The 25,486-nt window shown below is 39.0% G+C and overlaps 2 protein-coding genes across 2 annotated transcripts; both read right to left on the reverse strand.

The window, feature by feature from the left end:
* Nucleotides 1-405: 405 nt before the first annotated feature.
* Nucleotides 406-1,350, reverse strand: LOC138385000 (olfactory receptor 5AN1-like). Its single transcript, XM_069470636.1, has one exon. It carries the CDS (start codon nucleotides 1,348-1,350, stop codon nucleotides 406-408), a length of 945 nt encoding a protein of 314 aa, XP_069326737.1.
* Nucleotides 1,351-22,352: 21,002 nt separating this feature from the next.
* Nucleotides 22,353-23,312, reverse strand: LOC138384541 (olfactory receptor 5A2). Its single transcript, XM_069470057.1, has one exon. It carries the CDS (start codon nucleotides 23,310-23,312, stop codon nucleotides 22,353-22,355), a length of 960 nt encoding a protein of 319 aa, XP_069326158.1.
* Between the last annotated feature and the right edge of the window lie 2,174 nt (nucleotides 23,313-25,486).

Consider the following 25,486-nt stretch of genomic DNA (forward strand, 5'->3'; position numbering starts at 1 on the left):
ATGCTGCATCAGAATATTTGGGAGATGATGTTTCTGGACTCCTGAGGGTCCCTTTCAGCCATCTCTTTTCTAGGGGAAGAATGCTGACATTCAGTCATCTTCAATCTCAGGAGCAAAAAGAAGTAAAACGTTTATACATCTTGCTGCTTCACAAATACTTGTGAATATATAATAAATGATGAGGCCACCTCTGATGTATAATAGAAATAATAAACCTTCACAACTTAAAATAACTGTGTTTCTATGGCGTTGAGTTAGTTATTGGTCCATATTGGCATATTGTCTGTGTCAAATCAATCCTTCTTTGTACCAAGGCGGAATGAATTTTGTTAAATTCCATTTGTAAGCTTACTATTGTGGGATAAGGTGATTCTGACAGGCCAAATCTGTCATAAATCTCAGAATCTATGACCTTAAGCAATACACTTTCTTCCACCACCTCTTCAAAGCATCTTTGATTTCCTTGTTCCTCAGACTGTAAATCAAGGGATTCAACATGGGAATCACCACTGTGTAGAAGATGGATGCAAATCTATCAGAGCTGGAGGAAGCACCAGAACTGGAACTCATATAGACAGAGATACTTGAAGTGTAGAAGAGGGACACAGCTGTCAGATGAGAAGCACAGGTGTTGAATGCTTTGGACCTGCCTTTAGCTGTAGTGATCTTCATGATGGAGATGATGATATAGGCATAGGATATCAGGATAACTAGTACATTTACTATCCCAAAGAACATTGTCAGTACAGCAAGCATGACCTGTATAAAATAAATATCAGTGCACGACAGGATTAACAGTTGGGGCATGTCACAGAAGAAGTGGCTGATGACATTAGGGCCGCAGAAGTGGAGCTGAAGCAAAGCACCAATTTGGGTTGAAGAACCAGTAGGTCCGGCCATGTAGGATCCCAGCACCATCCGAATGCAGAGGCTCGGTGACATGATTGATGAATAGAGCAGGGGGTTACAGATGGCAGCGTAGCGGTCATAAGCCATGGCCATCATGAGACAAGACTCACTCAGTCCCATCATCGAAAAGACAAAATACTGGACAATGCAACCCACAAAGGTGATAGTTTGCTGCTCCTGGAAGAAGTTGGAGAGCATCTTGGGGACTGTGGAGCTGACATAGCAGACATCTATGAAGGACAGATTGCTGAGGAAGAAATACATGGGTGTATGGAGGTGGGAATCCATCCTTATTAAAACAATGAGGCACAGGTTCCAAGTCAGAGTCATAATGTAGATCACCAGGAATATGACAAAGAGCACTGCTATGATTCCAGGAAAATCTGAGAATCCCAGCAGGATGAAGTGGGTGACCTCTGTAATATTTCCTGCCCCAATCATTGGCTCAGTACTCCTAATATCAGAAAGGACACAAGATAATGCATTGTTGACTCAGGAGAAATAATAGCATTACCATTTTCATCTGTGTCTATCTTTCCTCCAATGAAAAGAAGAAATGTTTCACTGTCCTTCAAGTGGAAAGACCTCAGCTTTTCATTTTGACTTGTCAACACATACCTGCACAGTGCTTTAGCTTCTCAATAAATTTATGGAGTCTCATGAAATTTAAAAAAGATAATTAAAAATGTGGCTTGGGGCCGGGCGCGGTGGCTCACGCCTGTAATCCTAGCACTCTGGGAGGCCGAGGTGGGCGGATCCTTTGAGCTCAGGAGTTCGAGACCAGCCTGAGCAAGAGCGAGACCCCACCTCTACTAAAAATAGAAAGAAATTATATGGACAGCTAAAAATATATATAGAAAAATTAGCCGGGCATGGTGGCGTATGCCTGTAGTCCCAGCTACTCGGGAGGCTGAGACACGGGATCGCTTGAGCTCAGGAGTTTGAGGTTGCTGTGAGCTAGGCTGACGCCACGGCACTCACTCTAGCCTGGGCAACAGAGTGAGACTCTGTCTCAAAAAAAAAAAAAAAAAAAAATGTGGCTTGCAAGTTTTATAATTTTGTCAGAGAAATTCTCAGATTATCATACATAAGGTAGATTCGGTAATTAAATTTAGTTTGCTTGACTTTGGGTACACTGGACCAATGGAAAACCAACATCAAACTATGAGAGGTTTTCATCTGCAGTAAATGTCAAAGTAAATATTATAATTCTCCAGTACTACAAAGGTATAATTTTTCTTTTTGCAGATACAATCAGCAAGTTAGAGCTCACTAACAGATTTACAGATTCATAGTAGATAACACCTAGCAGCTTTGCTCCATACTCAAACAGTCCTTTTTTTTGGATGAAAGAGTAGACAAATGATAACAGCCAAAAAAAAAAATTGAAACAGATGAATAATTAGAAAGGACTTGAGGCATCACATTACCTGATTTTAAATTATATGACAAGGCTATCATAAGCAAAACAGCATGGTACTGGTATAGAACTAGAGACACACACCAACAGAACAGAATAGAGAACCCAGAAATAAAATCAAATAGCTATTACCAACTGATCTTTGACCAAGCAGACAATAACATACACTGAGGAAAGGAAATGGCATTCAATAAATGGTGCTGGAAAATTGGATACCCATATGCAGAAGAATCAAACAGGATCCCCTACGTCTCACCAGACACAAAAATTAATTAGAGATAGATAAAACACTTAAATGTAAGGCATAAAATCATAAAAATTCTAGAAGAATACATAGGAAAAACTCTTCAAGACATCAGCCCTGGCAAAGGACTTATGACTAAGACTCCAAAGGCAAATTCAGTAACTACAAAAATATATGAGACTTAATTAAATTAAAAATCTTCTGCACAGCAAAGGAAATAATTAACAGAATGAACAGACAATCTGCAGAATGGGAGAAAACATTTGCAAATTATACATATAACAGAGGACTAGTATCTAGAATTTACAAAGGACTCAATCAAATCAACAACAACAAAAGAAATAAACAACTTCATCAAAGTGTGCAAAAGACATGAACAGAACATTTTCTACAGAAGATAGACAAATGACCAACAAATGTGGAAAAAATCTCAACATTACTAATCATCAGGGAAATGCAAATTAAAACTACAATGAGATACCACCTTACCCTTATCAGAATGGCCATTACTAAAAAGTCAAAAAAATGAGAGGTTCTGGCATGGATGCAGAGAAAGGAATGCTTATATACTGTTGGTTGGAGTGCAAATTAATACAACCTCTATGGAAAACGGTATGGAGGTTCCTCAAAGAAATAAATGTAGACCTTACCATTCAATGGAGCAAACTCACTGCTGTGTATCTACCCAAATGAAAAGAAGTCATTTTATCAAAAAGACACCTGCACTCAAATGTTTATTGTAGCACAATTCCCAATTTCAAAGATACGGAAAAAACCTAAGTGCCCATCAATCGATGAGTGGATAAAGAAAACGTGAGATTTTATATTTTATATATGTATATATATATATATGGTACTACTAAGCCATAAAAAGGAATGAAATAATGTCTTTTGCAACAACTTGGATGGAACTGGAGACCATTATCCTAAGTGAAGTATCTCGGGAACGGAAAAACAAGCACCACATGTTCTCATTAATAATTGGGAGCTAAATGATGGGTACCTATGGCACAAAGAGATATAAAGTACATTTGAAACCAAGAAGGGGTAAAGGTGGGAGGTGATAAGGGATAAAAACTTACCTATTGGTACAATGAACACTGTTCTGGTGATGGGCACACCAAAAGTCCTGACTTAAGCATTATACAAGATATCTGTGTAACAAGAACATTTGTGCTCCTTAATATTTTTATATAAATAAATAAAAGGACTTAATTTTCAGATATTAAAAAGTATTATAAACATTGATAATTCATTATTTTTGCAATAGCAGACAAGTCACAACAGTAAATAGAAAGTTCATAAATAAATTTAAGTATTGGTAAGAATTTTGTATATGACAGTATTTTAAATTGACAAGCAAAGGACAAACTCTTTCAGCAATGGTCTTCACAACCTGATTCACTATGGGTAAAAAGTATAAAACATGAAATAATTAGATAAGCATTTATATAATCTTGGGATGGAAAAATATTTCTGAAACATAAAACCAAAATAGAAGCTATAAGAAAAATAGGACAAAACAGTTTAAAACTTGGTGATGGCAGAAAAACTCACTTATGTAAAACACACTTGAAATACAGTTGATGAACTGGGGAATATAGTCACAAAATATACAAAAGAAAATATAATAATGCCTTTAACATGAAAAATATCTTACAAATCTACAAGGAACAGGCGTTCACATACACCCATTGATGAGTACACAAGTGGTTCTAATTTTCTGGAAAAAAATTTGCTTTCTATAATCTCTCTCACTTTCTTTCTTGCACACACAACACACACACACACACACACCACAAAAACCATTTATAATGCCAAACATCCAAAGTAATAGGTAGTATTATTTTGATTTTCTTTATACTTACCTGCATTTTCATGATTTTCTACAATTCCTATATTTATAATAAGAAAAATTATTAAGATATACAAATCCTTAACATTTAGTGTTGGCGGGGGAGAAAGAGAGAGAAAAAATAGACTTTTCTCAATTTTACCTGCTGTCTGTGTGATGTTTAGCAAGATATTAGCCTCTCTGTGCCTCAGCTGCCTCATCTACAGCTGAAGGTAATCATAGTTACTGCCCATACGTGGTTGTTGCAGGGATTAAATGACATAAAGGGTTTAAGACAGTAAGGGCTCAATACATGTTAGCAATTATCACTCCCGTCATCATTTCTCTCTGCAAAAGAGGGGAAAAAAGAACTAACACTGAAATACTGAAATATTAAGGAGCTCTTAATAAAACTGTCTCTTACTTTAGATAGTCTCTAAGCCAGACTACAGAACATTGTAAATAAATGATTGTATTTATTTCTATCTTGTAACATTGTGTTATCTCCCACCCAGCTACATTGTAAGTTCCTCATGCTGCTTTTTATGTTCCACCATTGCCAAGTACCCAGCTGACAACACTGACTGTGTATAGGACGTAAATTAGGGGAGATGTTTTCCTACTCCACACTAAGCATCGTGGATGCTCATATTTGCATAACTCGATCAATGTATCTCAAGCACATTAATAAATGGATCTCTCACTCAGCTTTGCATATCAAATTAAGGACATCTTATGCTTTTTTATTTCCATTATGGTTTTATGAACTTGGAAATCTTTCTGTTTACTCTTAGAATGGAGTCCTGCTAATAAAATTTCTCATGTTTTTTATCCAGGATGACTTAGATTTAATGACACTATTTTGAAAATATAAACTTTCACAGACAACATCCCCCAAATGCCAATATTATTGGTAAATTCAGTAAAACTAAGTCAAAGTGTTGATCAATCCGTTGCACTAAAATTCTTTACATTTCTCGTGACACAGGCAGCCATAATTAAATGCATTCTATATAGTCCACCATTCCCAGAAAAAGGTGAGGAGTTGTGGATTGTTTCTCTTATTCATGATAAAATTTATCCTGAAATTTTATCTTGTTAAAGTTTTGTAAACTAGAAAAAAAGTGAAAATTTTCTGAATACACTCACTCCTTTTGATTAATTTTTTTGCATGTGTTCACCAACTCCCAAGACAATTTGGAGAAGAAAAGTTGACTGATGTAAATATCGGTTGGGGATTTTACTAGATGGATGCAGGCAGACAAAACCCTTCCTAATTCTGATCTATTATGCAGGTGGTCAGTTTGTTGAGTTGCGCAGAATACAAAATCAGGTAAAGCCAGGAATGTTGTTAAAGGAAGAACAATGTGAGTAAAAGAAGGTTAAAAGGAACATTTATCACTACGTGTGTTTGAAGTGGGTATTTCTGACATCTGTGTTATGTAGGGTAGTGTCTCCAGACCCCCCGTGTCTCTAAACATGACAATGAGAGCTATTTGAAGTATTGCAAAGGGTCTAATGGAATTATACATGAGTACTGTTTCATATCATTATGTGGAGGCACAGTTTATCTCTTACTACTTGGAAATTATGAATCAAAGCTGTGTATTTAATTTTTTTAAGAGACAGAGTCTTGCTGTCTCTAAGGCTGGTGTGTAGTGGTGTGATCATAGCGCACTATGACCTCAAACTCCCTGGGTTCAAGCTATTCTCCTGACTGAGCCTTCTGAGTAGCTGGGACTGCAGGCACTCACCACCATGTCTGGCTAACAAAGCTGTGTATCTAAATAAAAACCAAATTATTATTATTTCAAAAACATAATTCTCAAGAGCAAAAATAAAATTAAATGGGTCTTTGGGTAGAGAAAATTGGAAAACATAGAAAAGCATGTTTTGATCTCAGGAAATTCCCCACGAAACTCAGTAAATTATGATTAATATTTTTGATTCAGCTATAATTATTGACTTTTAGGATCTGTCTCATTTGACTCCAAATGATCCTACTATCCCCATTTTACAGGTTAAAAACAGAAAATAACAGAGTTTAAGGTCACACCTTTAACAAATTGCAGAAGTCAACACCCATTTCTCATCCCAGAGTAATATCAGAAACTTTATGTTGAGATTATTCTTTTCATTAAGGTCAGGATATTTGAGTAAGGATAAAGAGAATCCCATGGAGGGAATGGAAGTGTGGGAGAGAGAAGAGGTGAAGAATAGGAGAGACTGAGAACCATAAATGTGTTTCACATAGAACAAGAATCACGTAGAACACACACAATCACACAGATAGTGAGACAACATAGAATCCACCAGTTTCTCTAAATCTTGCCCTGTGACCTTGCTCGGATTCCTCCAGAAGACAAAATTCTTGACAAAGGTTGGAATTGCTTCTAGACATCAGCCCTGGCAAAGAACTTATGAATTTTCCAAGTGAACCTTATTGCACTCTAAATTGGGTGCTTCTGGTCACTCACAGCAAGGGAGATGTCCACAACTGCAGATCCTCTTACATGTGCTGTTGAGAGCAGCGATGAAAGGAGAAAAGCCAATTAGAGGGAGAAAACGCTCCAGGGGCTTGATCTCTGATGTCCTGGTTGCCAGGGAGTCTTCTTCCCTCTTGATTTCATGCCCCTCTTTGGCATGTCCCTACTGGATCCATTCCCCACTTCCCCATGGTCCTACGATGATCTTGGGATTGTAGTTTTTCTTTACTGACCTTCGAGTCCTTTGAGCTGGAAGGATCTTCTAATCCAAAACTCTCAATTACCAGGTGAAGAACCTGAGGCCAGAGAAGACAAGAGATTTTCCCAAAATAGCACGGCTTGCTGGTAATATAGCTTGATAACAATCAATTGAATATGTGTACACTTCCCACTTACAAAGCACTTTCATTATAGACAGATGCATACATACGTTCTCTCAAATAACTGACCTGAATCAATCATTAAAACAATCCCTAAGGCAGATGTGGCAATATTTCCTATGCATATGTGAGGAAAGAGAGGCACAAAGGAATACAATAAGACCAATTCATGGCAGAGCCATGACTTACAGTTATGAACATGGCCCTTGATATCAGACAACTTGGGTTAAATTCTGGCTCTTCCACTTGATGTTTGTGTCACCTTGAGCAAAATAATCTGTCCAAGCCTCCTTTCACCTGGAAAAGGAGGCTAATAGTAGTAGCTAATTCATAGAGTAGCTCCTCATTGAGAATTAAATTGCATAAATATTACCAAAGCGCTAAATTATATTAATAGTACAAAGTGATCATGATCAAAATACTATGCTACTGGCATAAAAACAGACACGTAGACCAGTGGAACAGAACAGAAAGCCCACAAATAAATCCACACCTATATGGTTATCTAATTTTCCACAAGGGCACCAAGAAGACACAGTGGGGAAAGGATCACCTGTTCAGTAAATTGTGCTGGGAAAACTGCATTTCCACATGCAAAAGAATAATTCTGGACCTTTACAGAAAAATCAACTCAAAAGGGATAAAAGATCTAAATGTAAGACCTGAAACCATAAAACTCCTAGAAGAAAACATAGGGGAAAACTCCTTGACATTGGCCCTGGCCATGATTTCTTGGATATCACATCAAAAGTTCAGGCTACAGAAGCAAAAAAAAAGAAAAAAGGGCAGGGGCGGGGGATGAGGGGACTACATCAAACTAAAAGTTTCTTCACAGCAAACGAAGCAATCAACAAAATAAAAAGGCAACCTACAGATTGGGAAAAATATTTGCAAACCATATATAAAATAAGAGCTAAAATCTAAGATTCATTTTAAAAACTCATGCACCTCAATAGCAAAAAAAAATATAACATGACTGAAAAATGGACGTAGGACATGAATAGACACTTATCTAAAGATGACTTAAAAATGGCCAACAGGTATATGAAAAGGTGCTCAACATCACTAATCATCAGAGAAATGCAAATCACAACTACTATGAGCCACTATGAGGAATCTATTTAGAACTCAGAAAAATCAGCAAGAAAAAATCAAGCAACCCTATCAAAAAGTGGGCAAATGACATGAATAGAAACTTCTCAAAAGAAGATATAAGAATGGCTAACAAACATATGAAAAAATGCTCAACATCCCTAATCATCAGAGAAATGCAAATCAAAACCACAATGAGATATCACTTAACCCCAATGAGAATGGCCTTTATCAAAAAAAACCCAAAACAACACATGTTGGCGTGGATGTGGAGAGACAGGAACACTAGTACACTGCTGGTGGGACTGCAAACTAGTGCAACCCCTGTGGAAAGCATTATGGAGGTATCTTAAACAGATTCAAGTAGACCTGCCATTTGACCCAGCAATCCCATTACTGGGCATATACCCAAAGGAAAAAAGGTCATTCTGTAACAAAGACACATGTACCCGAATGTTTATAGCAGCACAATTCACAATAGCAAAGATGTGGAAACAACCCAAATGCCCATCAATACATGATTGGATTAGTAAGCTGTGGTATATGTATACCATGGAATATTACTCAGCTATAAGGAATAATGAAGATACGACATCTCTATGGTTCTCCTGGAGAGAGTTGGAACCCATTATATTAAGTGAAGTATCCCAAGAATGGAAAAACAAGCATCACATATACTCACCAGAAAATTGGTTTCCCTGAACATCACCTAAATACACATCTGGGAACGACACCAACCGGATATCAGAATCAGGTGGGGGGTGGGGGAGGGGATGGGAGTATGCTTACACAATGAGTGCACTGCGCACCGTTTGGGGAATGGTAACGCTTGAAGGTGCTGACTAGGGAAGGGGGGGGTGGGGAAGGGAGGGATATATACCTACATGATGGGTGCAATGCGCACTATCTGGGGAACAGACACGCCTGGAGCTCTGACTTGGGGGGAAAGGCGGTACATGGGCAACGTATGTAACCTGCAATTCTGTATCCCCCATAACAATAAGATGAAATAATAAAAAAAAAAAGACAAGAAATAACAACTGTTGGCAAGGGTGTGGAGAAAAGGGAAACCTAGTACACTGTTGGTGGGAATGTAGATTGGTGCAGACTTATGGAAAACAGTATGGAGGCTCCTGAAGCAATTAAAACTGGAATTATCATACAAACCAGCAATACCTCTTCTGGGTATATACTCAAAGGAAATGAAATCACCACCTCTGCATTTTCATGTTTGTTGTGGCATTATTCACAACACCCAAGATATGGAAATAATCTAGGTGTTCATCAATGGAAGAATGGATTTAAGAAACTGTGGTATACAAAAATCAACTCACAGTGGATAACAGACTTAAACCTAAGGTGTGAAACCTTAAGAATTCTAGAAGAAAATGTGGGAAAAGCTCTTATAGACATTGGCCTAGGCAGAGAATTTATGAAGAAGACCCCAAAGGCAATCACAGCAACAACAAAAATAAATAAATGAGACCTGATCAAATTAAAAAGCTTCTGCACAGCCAAAGAAACTGTCATGAGAGCAAACAGACAACATACAGAATGGGAGAAAATTTTCGCATGTTACACATCTGATAAAGGGCTGATAACTAGAATCTATTTAGAACTCAGGAAAATCAGCAAGAAAAAAATCAAACAACCCTATCAAAAAGTGGGCAAGGACATGAACAGAAACTTTTCAAAAGAAGACAGAATAATGGCCAACAAACATATAAAAAAATGCTCAGCATCTCTAATCATCAGGGAAATGCAAATCAAAACCACAATGACATATCCCTCCAGTGAGAATGGCCTCTATCAAAAAGTCCCAAAACAATAAATGGTGGCGTGGATGTGGAGAGATAGGAACACTCATACACTGCTGGTGGGACTGCAAACTAGTGCAACCTCTGTGGAAAGCAACATGGACATACTTCAAAGAACTACAAGTAGACCTACCATTTGATCCAGCAATCCCATTACTGGGCATCTACTCAAAAGAACAAAAGACATTCTGTAAAAAAGACACGTGCACTCGAATGTTTATAGCAGCACAATTCACAATTGCAAAGATGTGGAAACAACCCAAGTGCCCATCAATACATGAGTGGATTAATAAAATGTGGTATATGTATACCATGGAGTACTATTCAGCTATAAGAAACAATGGTGATATAGCACCTCTTTATTTTCCTGGATAGAGCTGGAACCCAATCCAGGAAAATAGAAGAGGTGCTATATCACCATTGTTTCTTTAAGCACCACATGCACTCACCATCAAATTGGTTTTAACTGACCAACACTTAAGTGCACATATAGAAATAACATTCCTCGGGCGTTGGGCAGATGGGAGGAGGGAGGAGGGGACGGGTGTATACACACATAATGAGTATGATGCGCACCATTGGGGGATGGACACACTTGAAGCTCTGACTGGGGGAGGTGGAGCAAGGGCAGTATACGTAATCTAAACATTTGTACCCCCGTAATATTCTGAAATTAAAAAAAAAAAAAACTGTGGTATACACACACGCACACCCCCACACACACACAGGTTTTTTGTTGTGTTTTTGTTTTGTTTTGTTTTGTTTTGAGACAAGGTCTCACTGTTACCTGGGAAAGTACCATGCCATCAGCTTAGTTCACAGCAACTTCAAACTCCTGGGCTTAAGCAATACTCCTGCCTCAGCCTCCAGAGTAGCTGGGACTATAGGCATGCGCCATCATGCCTGGCTAATTTTTCTATTTTTAGTAGAGACAGGTCTTGCTCTTCCTCAAGCTGGTCTTGAACTCCTGAGCTCAAGCGATCCTCCCGCCTCGGCCTCCCAGAGGGCTAGGATTATAGGCCTGAGCCACCGTGCCTGGCCACCACAGTTTTACATATATAATGGAATAGTATTCAGCCTTAAATAAAGGCAGAGACTGTACTATTTGCCACATGGATGGACCTGGAGGACATTACACTAAGTGAAATAAGTCAGACACAGAAAGAGAAATATTGCATAATATCATTCATATGTGGAATCTTTTTTTTTTTAAAAAAAAAGGTCAAATATATAAAGAATAAAACAGTGGTTATCAGGGTTGGGGTGGAGGAGAGGAAATGAGGAGATGGTCAAAGGATACAAAATAGCAAATATTTAGGATTAATGAGTCAAAAGATCTAATGTACAACATGAGGCCTATAGTTAATAATACTGTATTGTATTCAGGATTTTTGCTAAATGAGTACATTACAGCTGCTCTTGACACAGAGGGAAAAATGGATAACTATGTGAGATGATAGATATGCTAATTTGTTTCAATATTGTAATCATTTTACTACATTTGTATGCATCTTACATCATATTGCATACCTTAAATATACACAGTAAAATTTATTTTTTAAGAAGATTATAAAGCCCTTATCAGAGTGTTAGCATACATCATACCTTCTATTTATTAATAGTAAATATAATTTATGTGTTCTGATTTGGAGATCTTTCCAACATATTATATGGCATTTTTAATCTTTCATTAAAATCCTACATTAAAACTATCGACTGGCTGGGCACAGTGGCTCATGTCTGTAATCTCAGCACTTTGGGAGGCCAAGGCCAGAGGATCACTTGAGGCCAGGAGTTCAAGACCAGCCTGGGCAACATAGTGAGACCCCACTGGCGATCTGAACACCACATTGTTTAAGGGTCAACTGTATGGGGACATAGGACAATTCTGCTCGGGCATAACTCCACTATTCACTAAAAGATTCAGGAAGCCCCAGGATCATCCTGGGACTCATGTATAAAATGAGTGCACTGGAGTAGGTGCTCTTCAAAATCCCCTTGAGAACTAACATTCAATTACTCTATAATAAGTGAGTATTGATAATTCCATAACTGCTTTTATGCTTTCATAAAGCCTGGAAGGATATAAGAATAACATAGCAGAATAGTGGGAAGAGTCACACACCAACAAGTAGCTTGGAAATGGCTGTGAATTGATCAATTTAATGACTCTAGGAAGGCTCCTGAGAAGTTAGATAAGACAAGGCTGAAAGCGCCATTATGTTCACTTCCTTACAAGTGCATTGTTCCTCAAATCAGAAATATTTTTGAGTTAAATGTTCTTGATTCTTGCTCTTCTTTGGCTCAGTGATAATTTTAAACACCTTTTGCAAACTCTGGACCATGACCAAGCAAACTGTAACCACCTACCACCTTTGCATAGTTTATCACTGGCTTCTCAGTCACCCTCGAGTCTACCCATGGTGTCCACGTAAAAGAGTCCTCCTGCTAGGGAGAGGGACTTGAGCTCATGTAAGGGTTAAGATGCTTAGGCAACTACATGGGGATTACAAAACTGAGGAAGGATTTTTAGGAGTTCTTTTCTCTTTTTCCCATTGCAGCCAGTTCACAGAAAACAAAGCACTAAGTCTGCAGGACGAATGGTAATTAACCAGCAGAATATTTTTGCATCAGCACCATATGCTCTTGTCAAGACGCTACAGCTGTCATTCTCTCTATATGGTCATTAGAATATCCCCCAACCCCGAAACACTGTTATTTAGATAAACTCATTAGAAAAATTATTATGGGAAGTCTTAAAAGGCAAAAAATAGCTGTCAAATATAGCCTTGAAGTTGTAGAAGTAGAAATCTTAAACATTTCCCTTGAGAAAGTCTGTGACTTAATGGAATACACTATGTCTGTGAACTACAAATATTTGTCAACATTAACTGTCCAAAATTTCTTCCTTCTCCCCAACCATTTCCCAGTCTCCTAGTTCCAAAAATGAATAAGAAGAGAAAATCTCCATAATCTCCCAGCATAAAGCTATACTCAGAGAAGTAAGGTCAAAGTGTCCTTTTCCCAAAATCAGATTAGTCATTATTTCCTGGTGCCCTGTTTTGAGAAGAATTCTCAAGGAATGAGGTGATTAATTGGGGCAGGGGGAAGGTCAAGGAGTTTGCCATCGATATGGAAGGGGAAAATGGTAGCAGACAGGCAGTGTATTTACCATCCCAGATTTAGGGGTGGTTCCATCCACAGTGAGACCGAATGAAGGGAGAATATGGTAGCAAGAGAAGAGAAAACTGTGTTCATCATCTTTTCACCATCATCAACATCAACAGTCTTGACAACAAAAAGATTTATTGAGCAGCTACATTACGCACTGATCTTCTTGTAATTGTAAAGACACACATGACTTCCTCTAATCTCCACTCACTCAATATAGCAAGCTTAGGCCTGGTGTAGTATTCACTAAATGCCATATTCAATTCTGAAAAATGTCTCTATATTTCAGAATTCTGAAAATTCTCTATATTTCTATTATGTATCTCTGGAACCCCAGTTAAATGTCTGGTGGATCTTCTTGCTTCACATCAGTGAAACATTCTTTATTTGTATTTCTCTACTGTGTTCTGCTTTGTTTTTCTAGATCTCTCTTCTTAGTTCTATAGTAACTTGTGGTAATTGGTTGTTCAACACATCCATTGAGTTTTAAGTTTCGATCATAATATTTTGTTTTCTTTTCCACAGCTTTCATTTTGTTCTTTTCCCAAATGGTTTGACTAGTCTCTTATTCTTTCATCATACTTCAATAGCATCCTTTATTTAAACATAGTAAACATACTTATTTAAACTACCTAATAACTTAAATACCTAGTTTTACAAGTCTGATTCTATAGTTTGATGCTATTGCAGCTTCTTGTTCCAAGTACCCTATTTACTTGGGTGTTTAGTGAATTTTGATTATAATTTCATATTCTTTTGAACTTTATCTGCAGGAAGCATTGAGGCTTAAATTTAAAATGTGTTCCTCCAGAAATAATTTATATGACTTCTGTCAGGTACCTTGGGGGCAATACCAACCCAGAATCCCTTTAAACAAAAATTTGACTCCAAGTTTTCAGGGTCAAAACAAGGATAAGATTTAGGCTCCGTATTAAATAAATTGAAGTTTGAGCTTAAGGATGATCAGGAGGGTCTTTTTACTTTTCCTCTGCCTCTCAAAACAAGACAGAGAGTTGTGCACATCACCCTCTCATTTCCTGCAGTAGGTTTTTTCCTATGCCGGCCCCTGACAACTTCCCTCTTTGTGAGCCGCTGTTTCAGTAGCACGAGGTTTATCTCTTGTCCAACCCCACACGCTCCTACCCTTCATACACATGCCCATTAAAACCCAGGCTTTAGGCCACCGGGGTTTAGTAGATCCCTCCTGGGAAAATCCTGGCCCCAGTCCACCATTCTCTTAGCTTTGTGCTTTCTTGTCATCTCTGTACTTTCGGGAATTTATTTCCTTTCTCATTAGCCAAGAAAAAAATGTGTTTTCGATTTTATCTAGCAATCTTAGTGGTTTCTGTGAATGTATAACCCACCATATTCCCAGAAGCAGGTCTACAAACAGTATTTTTACAAAAGTTGTTGTTACTGCAGCTTATCACAGGCCAGTTTTTCTAAAAACACCAAGCTCTTTGATTTGCTTATATTTTTTGTTCCCGATATGATTAAGTTTGCCTTAAAAGCAAGGCGTGATACTATATAGATAATGTTTATTGAGTGCATCCTCTATTCCAGGTGCCATATGAATCTTTGATCCTTTGTTTCATTTTAATTTGTCCACAGCCCTATGAGATACATGATGTCATTATTCTCATTTAATAGATAAGGAGACTGTGACAGAGGCAGAGTGGTAAACAGCCCAAAGTCAGATCCCAGGAAGGACAGAACCAGGGTTCACGTCCAGGTACTCTACCTCCAGAGCTGCATCTTAAAGACTGCACTCCACGCTCTAAAATGCATTCATTGATGCATTAATCCTGTTCCTAACAACTAGAGACTGCAAAGCACTGCAAAGCACTATACTTGTTGGCCTGGAGAAGCAAAGGATCTCATAAGGACCGTATAGCCCAGTGAGAGGAAAAAGTGCCCGTGGAGGCATAATACCAGCAAGCGATGATTTGTGGCAAGAAAAAGAGAGAAACTGGTGTGGGACATCACCAGCTGGAGGCAGGTGGGATGTTCAGAGACCGGAGAATCCTCCTGCATGTTTTTTGCAAGAATTTCTCACAAAAGGTATCTAGAATGGCAGAGCCTATTTCAGAGACATTATTGTACAAACGGACAGGGCACTGACAATGTAATTGAACGTGCCGTCAATAACACAATCACCACGTCACTTCACATAGATGCTCTTTCAGGAAATGAACAGAAAAGCGGTAATGCTGACTGCTTGCCAAGGAAGCGAGATGAACCTCAAGAGAATTGATCTTCTTTCAGGAAGAAGAACTGATAAGGCATTAAAATATTTTGCACAAACCTGCTGGTATAACTGAGGAACAGGGAAATCTCACTGCAAAGCTCATGTTTACAGATGCCCGAGAGACAAAATGACCACAGCAAACCCTACCTGGGTTTGCCACATCATTTTTCTCAGCCGCCCCAGATGTTACCATTTCTAATTAAACCTTGTTTTAGTTGCCTCTTAGTTATCAAAGACTCCTCAGCCTTCTTCTTTTGTTTGGGATAAAGTTTATTTTGGGATAAAATTTATCTTGGCTCTTTCTTCAGCTTTTCCTCACCCCCATTCTTGGTGTAGTATATTCCTCCTCCCCCTGCTTACCTCCTTTGACCTTGCTTAGCAAATGAAAAGGAAGGAAATAGAAAGATAGCATATCACATTCATTTCATCCTAACTTCTATTTATCATCTCTGCTCATAAAAATGTAATTAGCTTATACTGTTGTCTTATTAATTTCTATAGACTACTCATTACTCACAAAAACCTTTTTTTAATGTTTCTAAGGCCTTATGCCTGAACAATAAATATGTAGATTTAAGATATAAGGAAATCACATTTTGCTTTCATTTCAAAATTATAATTAGATTGTAATTTTAAAAATTAAATTGCAATCTGTCAGAGTTGACTGAAAAACTGAGAAATTCTGTATTCTAAACATAAAATCCAAAATAAATAACTTTGCTCACACATTTTTATTGATCTAAAAAACAAGCCCTATGAAACACAATTTTGATTTTCACTATAAACAGCTAATTCTTTTTAAAACAAAATAAAAAGAATATATGTTGTTATAATCTAATGTAGCCTAAAAATTAAATAGTCATGATTACCATATTTCCTTCAGAAGAACTCTACTGAGAACTTATCTGCCACCTGAATGATTCCCTTTACTTTTTGTTAAATACTTTCCGGAACTTTCCTGAATGTAAGTGTTGTGGTAATTTTGACTTAATAAGACCAAAATAGGCTGGGCGCGGTGGCTCACGCCTGTAATCCTAGCACTCTGGGAGGCCGAGGCGGGTGGATCGCTCAAGGTCAGGAGTTCGAGACCAGCCTGAGCAAAAGCGAGACCCCCGTCTCTACTAAAAATAGAAAAAAATTATATGGACAACTAAAAATATATATATAGAAAAATTAGCCGGGCATAGTGGCGCATGCCTGTAGTCCCAGCTACTCGGGAGGCTGAGGCAGGAGGATCGCTTGAGCCCAGGAGTTTGAGGTTGCTGTGAGCTAGGCTGACGCCACGGCACTCACTCTAGCCTGGGCAACAAAGTGAGACTCTGTCTCAAAAAAAAAAAAAAAAAGACCAAAATACTCAGATTTGTACTAAAATACTAAGATTAATTCATTCACTAAACAAATAATGATTAAGTGCATATGATGTGCCAAGCCCTGGTCAGATATTGGAACATCAAAGGTCCTGTTATCAGCAATACAAACCAAGGTAGCTGAAAGTGCAGTGAAATCATCTTCCCCTCCCTCTTTGGAACCCAAAACAGACAGACAGGTAGATAATATCACAGCAAGTTTTACTAAATCAGGACTCCTCCCCATCCTACTCTGACTCCACTAAGAACTCCAGCAAGAGGAAGGTCATCTTCTTTTTTTTTTAATAATCAGCTGACTTTAAGATCCAAAAAGCAAGGTTATTTTTTGAGGATAGAGAAAGGATGCCATCAAATTCAGCTGTAAGGACACACACCAGATACCAAAAGGAAAAAGACAAAAAGGATAAGTATGGATATGTTAACTAGCTTGATTTTATCATTCCACATTGCATACATGTATCAAAACATCACATTGTACGCCATACATACAGTTATGATCTATCATTAAAAATAATACTAATTTTTAAAAAAGAAAATGTGAAGACAAGTTATAGCTAATTGTAACTGTAAAATAAAAGTAAATAAAATGAATAAAGAAGGCCCCAGTCCTAATAAAATGGTGCTTAACTTTCTAAAGCAGGAAAATCTCATGCATGACCTTCTGTTAGAAAACTCCCAGGGATGGCATGTATGATGGAAAACAATTCCAGAACCTTCCAAGATCTGGAAGCCATAGACATGGAAGGTGTTAAAAAGAGAAGAAATATTTGTTTTGCCTTCTGGTAAAAAGAGAGTCTGTAAGAAGAGTGGCATCTGTACAAGTGCCACTGTGTTGACAATAGAGGCAATTGCCAAGAGTATCCGTCACAAGACGTGTGCAATGAGGAGAGGGGACACTGCACGTGTACAGGGCTTCTCAGAACCCACCTCTTCCCGTTAGGCTCCTGGGACACCTCCAGCTGCAGCCCAACCCCAGACGGAGTCTCATGGCCAACTGTATTGCAGGTTGAGGTCAAGTTGAGGGGTGGAATGACCCCTCCCAGACTATATGCATAGCTCTCTGTTGTTAGGAAATGACTATGAGTGTCAATGTGTCTCTGACTTATGGACTTGGGCCTTCCAAACCATGTGGATTAATTTTATTCCTTAAGATTTCTTTTTTTTTTTTTTAACTTTTACATATTTATTGTTTCAACCTCAACCAGGCCTGTAATCTTTCTTGGGAAATCAAAGATTTCTTAAGATTGAAAATAACCCAGCCTCCTTTTGCCTAAGAATGAAGTTTTTTTTTTTTTTTTTTTTTTTTTTTTTTTTTTTTTTTTGGAGACAGAGTCTCGCTTTGTTGCCCTGGCTAGAGTGAGTGCCGTGGCGTCAGCCTAGCTCACAGCAACCTCAAACTCCTGGACTTAAGCGATCCTACTGCCTCAGCCTCCCGAGTAGCTGGGACTACAGGCATGCGCCACCATGCCCGGCTAATTTTTGGTATATATATATATATTTTAGTTGTCCATATAATTTCTTTCTATTTTTAGTAGAGACGGGGTCTCACTCTTGCTCAGGCTGGTCTTGAACTCCTGACCTTGAGCGATCCACCCGCCTCGGCCTCCCAGAGTGCTAGGATTACAGGCGTGAGCCACTGCGCCCGGCCATGAATGAAGTTTTATTAAAACAAACAAGAATATACCGTACAATATCAAAGCAATGCTTTATGCATGCCAGTTTTTCTGTGTATGCTGTCATTTAAGTCCAGTCTGGCATTGTAAGTTCCATTTCAGAAGAACTGGGCTTTAGGAGGGAGATGAAAATCTCTGTTCTTCCATGAGGTCTCTCTGGGTCCCCGCTGCCTGGTTATTGCTAGAGTGTGGTCCCACACAGAGTGTGTGGTTTGTCTCGCTTCCAACTAGATAGTGCCAGCCATTTGGTCTGGCACCACTGAAACTGCTACATCTAGTTTGTAAAAACTCCAAGCCATGATTGCAAGAGACTCCTATGGCTATATTTTGCTTGTAGGAAAGAACAGAATCTCATCTCTGGCCAGGCCCACAAGCAGTATTGCACATAGGAGGTAATGGCCAGCACAAGGAGAGAGGGGAGTATGAGAAGAGTGAAGGTGGAATAAAAGCAGTAAAGGTCAGATATAAACAGTTGGTTCATCTTCCCCAGAGATGAGACATCAAGAATTTGGGGAAGGTAATCGTAGATCAAGCTTATGGCAGAATGCTGGGGTATGCAGAATATCTCCTTATATGCAAGGTGGGCAGTCTGCCCCTCCTCATTTTTAGGTCAAGGAGGTCCCGATCAGTTATCTGGACACAGACAAGTGAAATGCAAGTGATTCTTCATTTGTGTGGATGATCAGAGAACAGGCAAACTCTAGGTTTGTCTAGGTTTAAGACTAGAAACATGAGACTATTAATCTTTAGACAAAAGTTGTAGCACTAATTCATGAGTATGTGATTGTACGTACCTACAAAGAAATTAGGGGAATGTCGGTGGTACATAGGGACAGCAACCAGATATCTGCAAAACTCTAAAAATTAAACCATAAAATCAGCCCATACTAGATAAATAAATTGTGTAACAGAAACATTTTAGAGAAAATATATTTCTTAGACCAAAAGATTGATTAGAAGGGAGGATGGTCACCTTGGAAGAGAGGAAAAGGAATGTTTGGGGACAAATATTGGTAGTGCCCAGGGCCTCATCTCTCCGGACCCCTCGCTGGGTTCATCAGGTGCTAACAGACGTTATCCACTTTGCTCTAATCCCTTTCTCTCCAAATAGACTTTCGATTGTAATTTGTCTTTCTATGTGGCTTCCTCAACAGATGGAGAATTGTGCCACTGGCACAAGCACAAGCTTGGCGGTTTTGTTCTTCACTAAAAATTAAAACTGGCATTCTGGCTTATGCAGCTAGCTATTCTGAGCTTGGTTAACTTCAGCCCATCTGGGAAAGATTTTCTAAGGTTGCCAAGATGAGTGCCACACCCTGGATGGTGGTAATTTTGCTAGAGTGAGTTCCATCCCCAGCTAGCCAGCCCTCCCCAGAGAGAGGTGTGCCTTGTCCTGCTCTAAATACCTATCAAATGCCCAATTCCTTCAGTACCCAAACTATTCTGTTTAAAGTATGTCTGCTTATATGCCCCATAATAAATGCACTTATTTGAGAAGTCTGATTTAGCATGTGGCTTACTGTAAACCCCAGATCATTTTTGCCTCATTCAAGTCTTGCAACCAATCCCCATCTTATACATTAGAATTAATGATTAATCTTTATTAATGAACCTTACACTCTCCCTGGTAGTTGGGCAAACTGCAAAAGTATCTTATAGTTTCTCAATGTAAAGAGAAAATTTCCATTACTAGCAAATATATATGTGGCCAAAACGAGAGAGATTTTTAATAAAGATTTTGTATGCAGAATCTCATTTCACCAAAAAGTCTAGAGATGATAATAGATCAGTGAAAGTTCCATGTAAATCCAAAGCATGAGACATTTTATTTAGTTAGTTGCGTTGTTTCAGTGACTTTTGGCACGAGAACTTAAAATTAGCTACCGTTTTAAAAATTGGTAAACTGAAAGACAGGAGTTTGGTGAGCTGGAGGACAGATAAAGAAGTGGGGGAAGCAGCTGTAAGGAAGAGGGGGAGGCGTCCAGGTTGCTGACGGAGTTGGCAGAGTGGCCACACGTATGAACCTGAGCTTGTTCTGATTCCCAAGGGACCACATCTGATGTGCAAGAGAAATAGCAGAGATGAGAGCACGCGTGCACCTTCTCACTGAGACTGATTATGTCCCAGCTAGAGATATTCCAAAGCTATTTCTTTGTCTCTTTTTAACATATTTCCCTGGATTTCTTTTTGTTTATTTATACAAAATTGACTAAAAATATTGACTAATTGACTAATCATATAAGCTAACATCTATTAAGTATGGCCATATGCCAGGCACTGGCATATTCTCTTTTCATGCATGTTCTCACTTAATTGCTGTATCAATTTTATGAGGTAGATACAATTATTATCCTCATTTTACAGAGGAAAATAGAGCCCGTAAATAACCTGCATAAAGCCACATGCCTCCAAAATAGCAGAAATGAGATTAATAATCGCAGGTCTGCTGACTTAAAAATGAATATTCTTAACTGCTTTTGGGGATAGTCTCTCCCGACCCTCTTTCCAATGCAGCAAAGCCATTATAAAGCTCACATTTTCCACCAAACTAAGGAAATGGGTTCTATTTCTTTGGCTTTGATAATGATAAGTCATTATCTAATAATAATAGTAATAGCAGCTCTTGAACATTTCCTGTTCACAGGGCACTACCCTAAGCGTTCACATCTACACTTTAATTCTTCACAATAATCCTAGCAGGTAATTACTATCATTATTTCTAATTTACAGATGAGGAACTGAGGCACACAGAGTCCTAGTAAATTGCCCATGGACACACAGGGAGACATAATTTACTCCCTCATTTACGGCCCATCGTAGAAAGGCCACAGCTGCATAAATTGATGCTAGTTTTTTTACTGCCAGTTCAAGGATACATTAAAAAGTTCTGAGACAATGTGGAGAAGAAAAATCATTGTCTTCAACTCCTTGGCTAAGTTCTCATCTAGAATTTATCCCAAACCTTTCACCCCAAATGAGTGTGTGCTCTTCTTCAGATTGTGAAGAAACTTTTGAGGGTTGTTTGGAAAGCTGTTACTTTGGGCTTAAGCAGTAATTTCTTGGTTTTTTTTAAAATCATCTTAGTGACCACATTTTGTATCATTGATTGAATTGTCCAAGAGGTTGTTCCATTTGCTGTCTTTAAGGCCCAAATCAGAATTCCTGCCTTACTCCATCCAAAGAGTGTTAACATACCCTCGTCAGTTACAGTGGCTCACTACAGCCAGATTCTCAAACACATGAGGGCGTCTGCCTTGCAGTCCTCGTGAGTTCTAAAGAAAGCATTTGAGAATCTCAGAGGAGGAAAAGGCAACTGTGTTCAGAAAGACTGTCATCTTCTGCAGGTCATGATGCTATGCAGTACTTAAGAATCACCTCCATAAATGCTAGACTAATATTTTTTCTATGGTTCTTCTCCAACAGACACAAGCTCTATTTTAACGTTCCAGGATGTTTTTTTGTCATGGTGAAGTTTTCTGCTAAATTGAGCATTTAAAATCTCACTCTATGCAAATGCTATTTTATTCTAGAAACCAATAATGGCCGAATTATTTTCTCTTAGCCAAGAGATAAACTGGTTAGTGGAATCTTAGAAAGCGGGCAGAGAGCCTGGTCCACACAAATCATCGTGTGGATCTACTATGCCAAAATTGCATAAATGTCTGGACAGTTGACCCAGCTCATGGCTTCACTGTAAACATTAGCCTACCATCAAAAAAATGAATGCCTGTGAGAAGGCACAGGGTCCCTTTTCACAGCTTTCCTCATGGCATTTTTAATCTCCTTATTCCTAAGACTGTAGATGATGGGATTCACCATGGGGATCACCACGGCATAGAATATGGATACCACCTTGTCCCGGTTTAGGGAGTAGCTGGAACTAGGTCGCATGTACATGAAGAGGCCAGAGCCATAGAAGAGGGTCACAGCAGTCAGGTGAGAGGCACAGGTGCTGAAGGCCTTGGTCCTACCTTCAGCTGAGCTGATCTTCAGAACCGCAGCAACAATGTAACCATAAGAGATGAGGATCACAAAGACAGAGGCCACTCCAACGAGAACGCCCACCATGAAGGTCACCACCTGGCTGGTTAAGGTATCAGAGCAGGACAGAGCCAGGACTGGAGGGAGGTCACAGAAGAAGTGGTTGATCATGTTGGGCCCACAGAAATCGTGCTGATAGACAGAACATGTTGCAATCAAAGAACTAAGGAATCCACCCAAATAGGCGCCAGCCACCATCTTTAAGCAAAGTGTGTGGGATACCAGGGCTGTGTAGAGCAGCGGGTTGCAGATGGCAGCGTACCGGTCGTAGGCCATGGCTGCCAGGAGAAAGCATTCGGTCAGTCCCATCCCACAGAAGACGAAGTACTGTGTGGCACAGCCAACGAAGGAAATGGTTTTCTGCTCTGTGATGATATTGGAGAGCATCTTGGGGACTGTGGAAGACACATAGCAGATGTCCAGGAAGGACAGGTTACTGAGGAAGAAGTACATGGGCGTGTGCAGGTGAGAATCCAACCTGATGAGGGCGATGAGGCTCAGGTTCCAGGCCAGGGTCAGAAGGTAGATCCCCAGAAATAACACGAAAAGGAAAATCTTCATTTGAGGATGATCTGAAAATCCCAGGAGGATAAATTTTGTCACAATTGTGTTGTTCCTTCCTACAACCATAGGTCTGCTTCCTGCATAAAGAAAAGAAGGAATTCTGTGGGGAGCCTAGACTGCTCTTGACCATGGCATCAATCTATGTAATCCCATCAAAAAGGAGTGAAAATGAGTTTGGTGCTTCTTATCTTAATGAAATCTTCCCTACCAGAATGTAAGCCACTCAGAGGCAGACAGAGAGTTTTATCTGTCTGTTTATTGATCTATCTTGAACACCTAGAACAGTGCCTGAGTCATAGGCACCCAGTAAATATTTGTTGAATAAATGAATTTTTTTCACTGCTTAACCTCAGAGTTTAGCAGTGTTTGGCCTATGAGTTATAATTTGGCCTATTATTATAATAAAATATGTAATATATAATCACAATTGTAATAATATAATAACAATCATTACATAATATGCTAATGTAACCATACTTATTTAGCACTTATTGTATACCAGGCATTGTTCTAAGGACTTGATTTATATAAACCCATTTAATTATCTCAACAGCCTCAGGAAGTGGTAGTGTTAGTCTACCCTTTTTACAAATAAAAGGTAGAATAGGCTAAATTTACAGTTGTCATTTGCTGGATGAATGAGGTTGGGGGCACTGAGTGGAACTTACTGAATTACTTTAGGCAGCAGCGTCCCAAGATCTAGTGCTACAAGAGAAGAAATATTGGTCCCTTTGCTCCGATAACATCTTTTGCAACCCTCAGTTCACCTGCATTTCCCACAGCTCCATGCCCGGTTTCTGGTTCAGTCACTTCTTTATGCTTTGGCCTCTGTAAATAGTGCTACCTGCCTCTGGACTCCCTGCTCCTTTGTTGCCAAGTCTTCCAAGTGGCCTATGGGAGTTCATTATTTTAATGGGCAGAGGTAGCCACACTCTCCAAGAGGCTGCCCTCTGTCACACACTCCAGGGTCCAACGTAAAAAGCCCAGCAATCATTAGAGCTAAACATTTCTGAGCACTAATTGTTCTCTGGAGAGATGGTGAGAAGGGCCAGCCACCCATCACCAGAGCGCTCTTTCCTGTCCCCTCCTTATTCTCCACTGAGCTTTCCCTGATTGGGGTCCAGGAAGATGTCCTTTTGCATCAGCGGACAGCCTTTTGCTTAAGAGAACTTTCATCGGAAGTAAACCACACACACAAACAGACCAAGCCTCATACTAATACTAACATACAGTGGTTACAAACATAGGTTTCCAACTGAGAGAGTTGGGTTCAGATTCTGGCTCTGCCATTTTGTCAATATAAACATGTACAAAGTTGTTTAATCTCTTAAATATCAACTTCCTCATTTGTAAAACCAGTATCGCAATAATACCTACCTCAAAAGGGTGGCTGTGATAATTAAATAAGATTTAAATAAGAAAGGCTTAGCACCCTGCCTGATGAACAGAAATCTCTCAATGAATGTAAACTAATAACATCATTAGCTCTGTCCCTTGGGTCATGGTCAAGAAGTGTCTTTCCTTTCTCTCTGACTTTTTGTCATGACTCATTTTCATTGTGATGAAAACAATTTCTTTTCTCTTTAATATTTTGGATGCCACTGCCAGCACTGCCACTACCTGGATGCGTCACCGTCACCGTGGGCAAGTCAAGTAACGCCCCTGGGCCTGAGTAAATTGGGTTCTTTCTCCAAGGACCCTTCCAGCCCTGAAAGTCTGATATTTTAAGATATTCATTTTATTTTTGGAATATTTTATTAAGGAATAAATTTCCTAAACATCAGTTAATCTATTTTATGGAGATAAAGTTAAAAGTCCATAGTCTGAAAAGAAAAAAAAATTAAATGACAGAAATGTCTTCTATATGAACATATATAATTACTGAGACTCTTGACACACAAGGCAATAAACTTAATTTAGGGGGAAAAAAATTTAGTGACTGAGATCTTGTAAGGAAAAAGGTAAATGACTTCCAAAATCAATGGTGAACATGACAAGGCAAGGAAGTTCTTCATCAGAGAAACATTCTCATATCTAGGGTTGGAGATAAACTGGCCCAGCAAAACCTCAGGCTGGGAGAGGCAAGCCCAACTAGAGAGTTTTGATAGTGAGTTGAGATCTGGGAAACTTAAAAGGCAAATCCCATAATTATGACCTATACCTTTTCCTAGGATTAGAAAAAGTTGATAAGATAGGATAGCAATAGATTTCATCTCTCATGCCAACTCTGATTATAGTGC

The sequence above is a fragment of the Eulemur rufifrons genome, chromosome 6 (genome assembly GCF_041146395.1).
Source record: "Eulemur rufifrons isolate Redbay chromosome 6, OSU_ERuf_1, whole genome shotgun sequence".
NCBI lineage: Eukaryota > Metazoa > Chordata > Mammalia > Primates > Lemuridae > Eulemur > Eulemur rufifrons.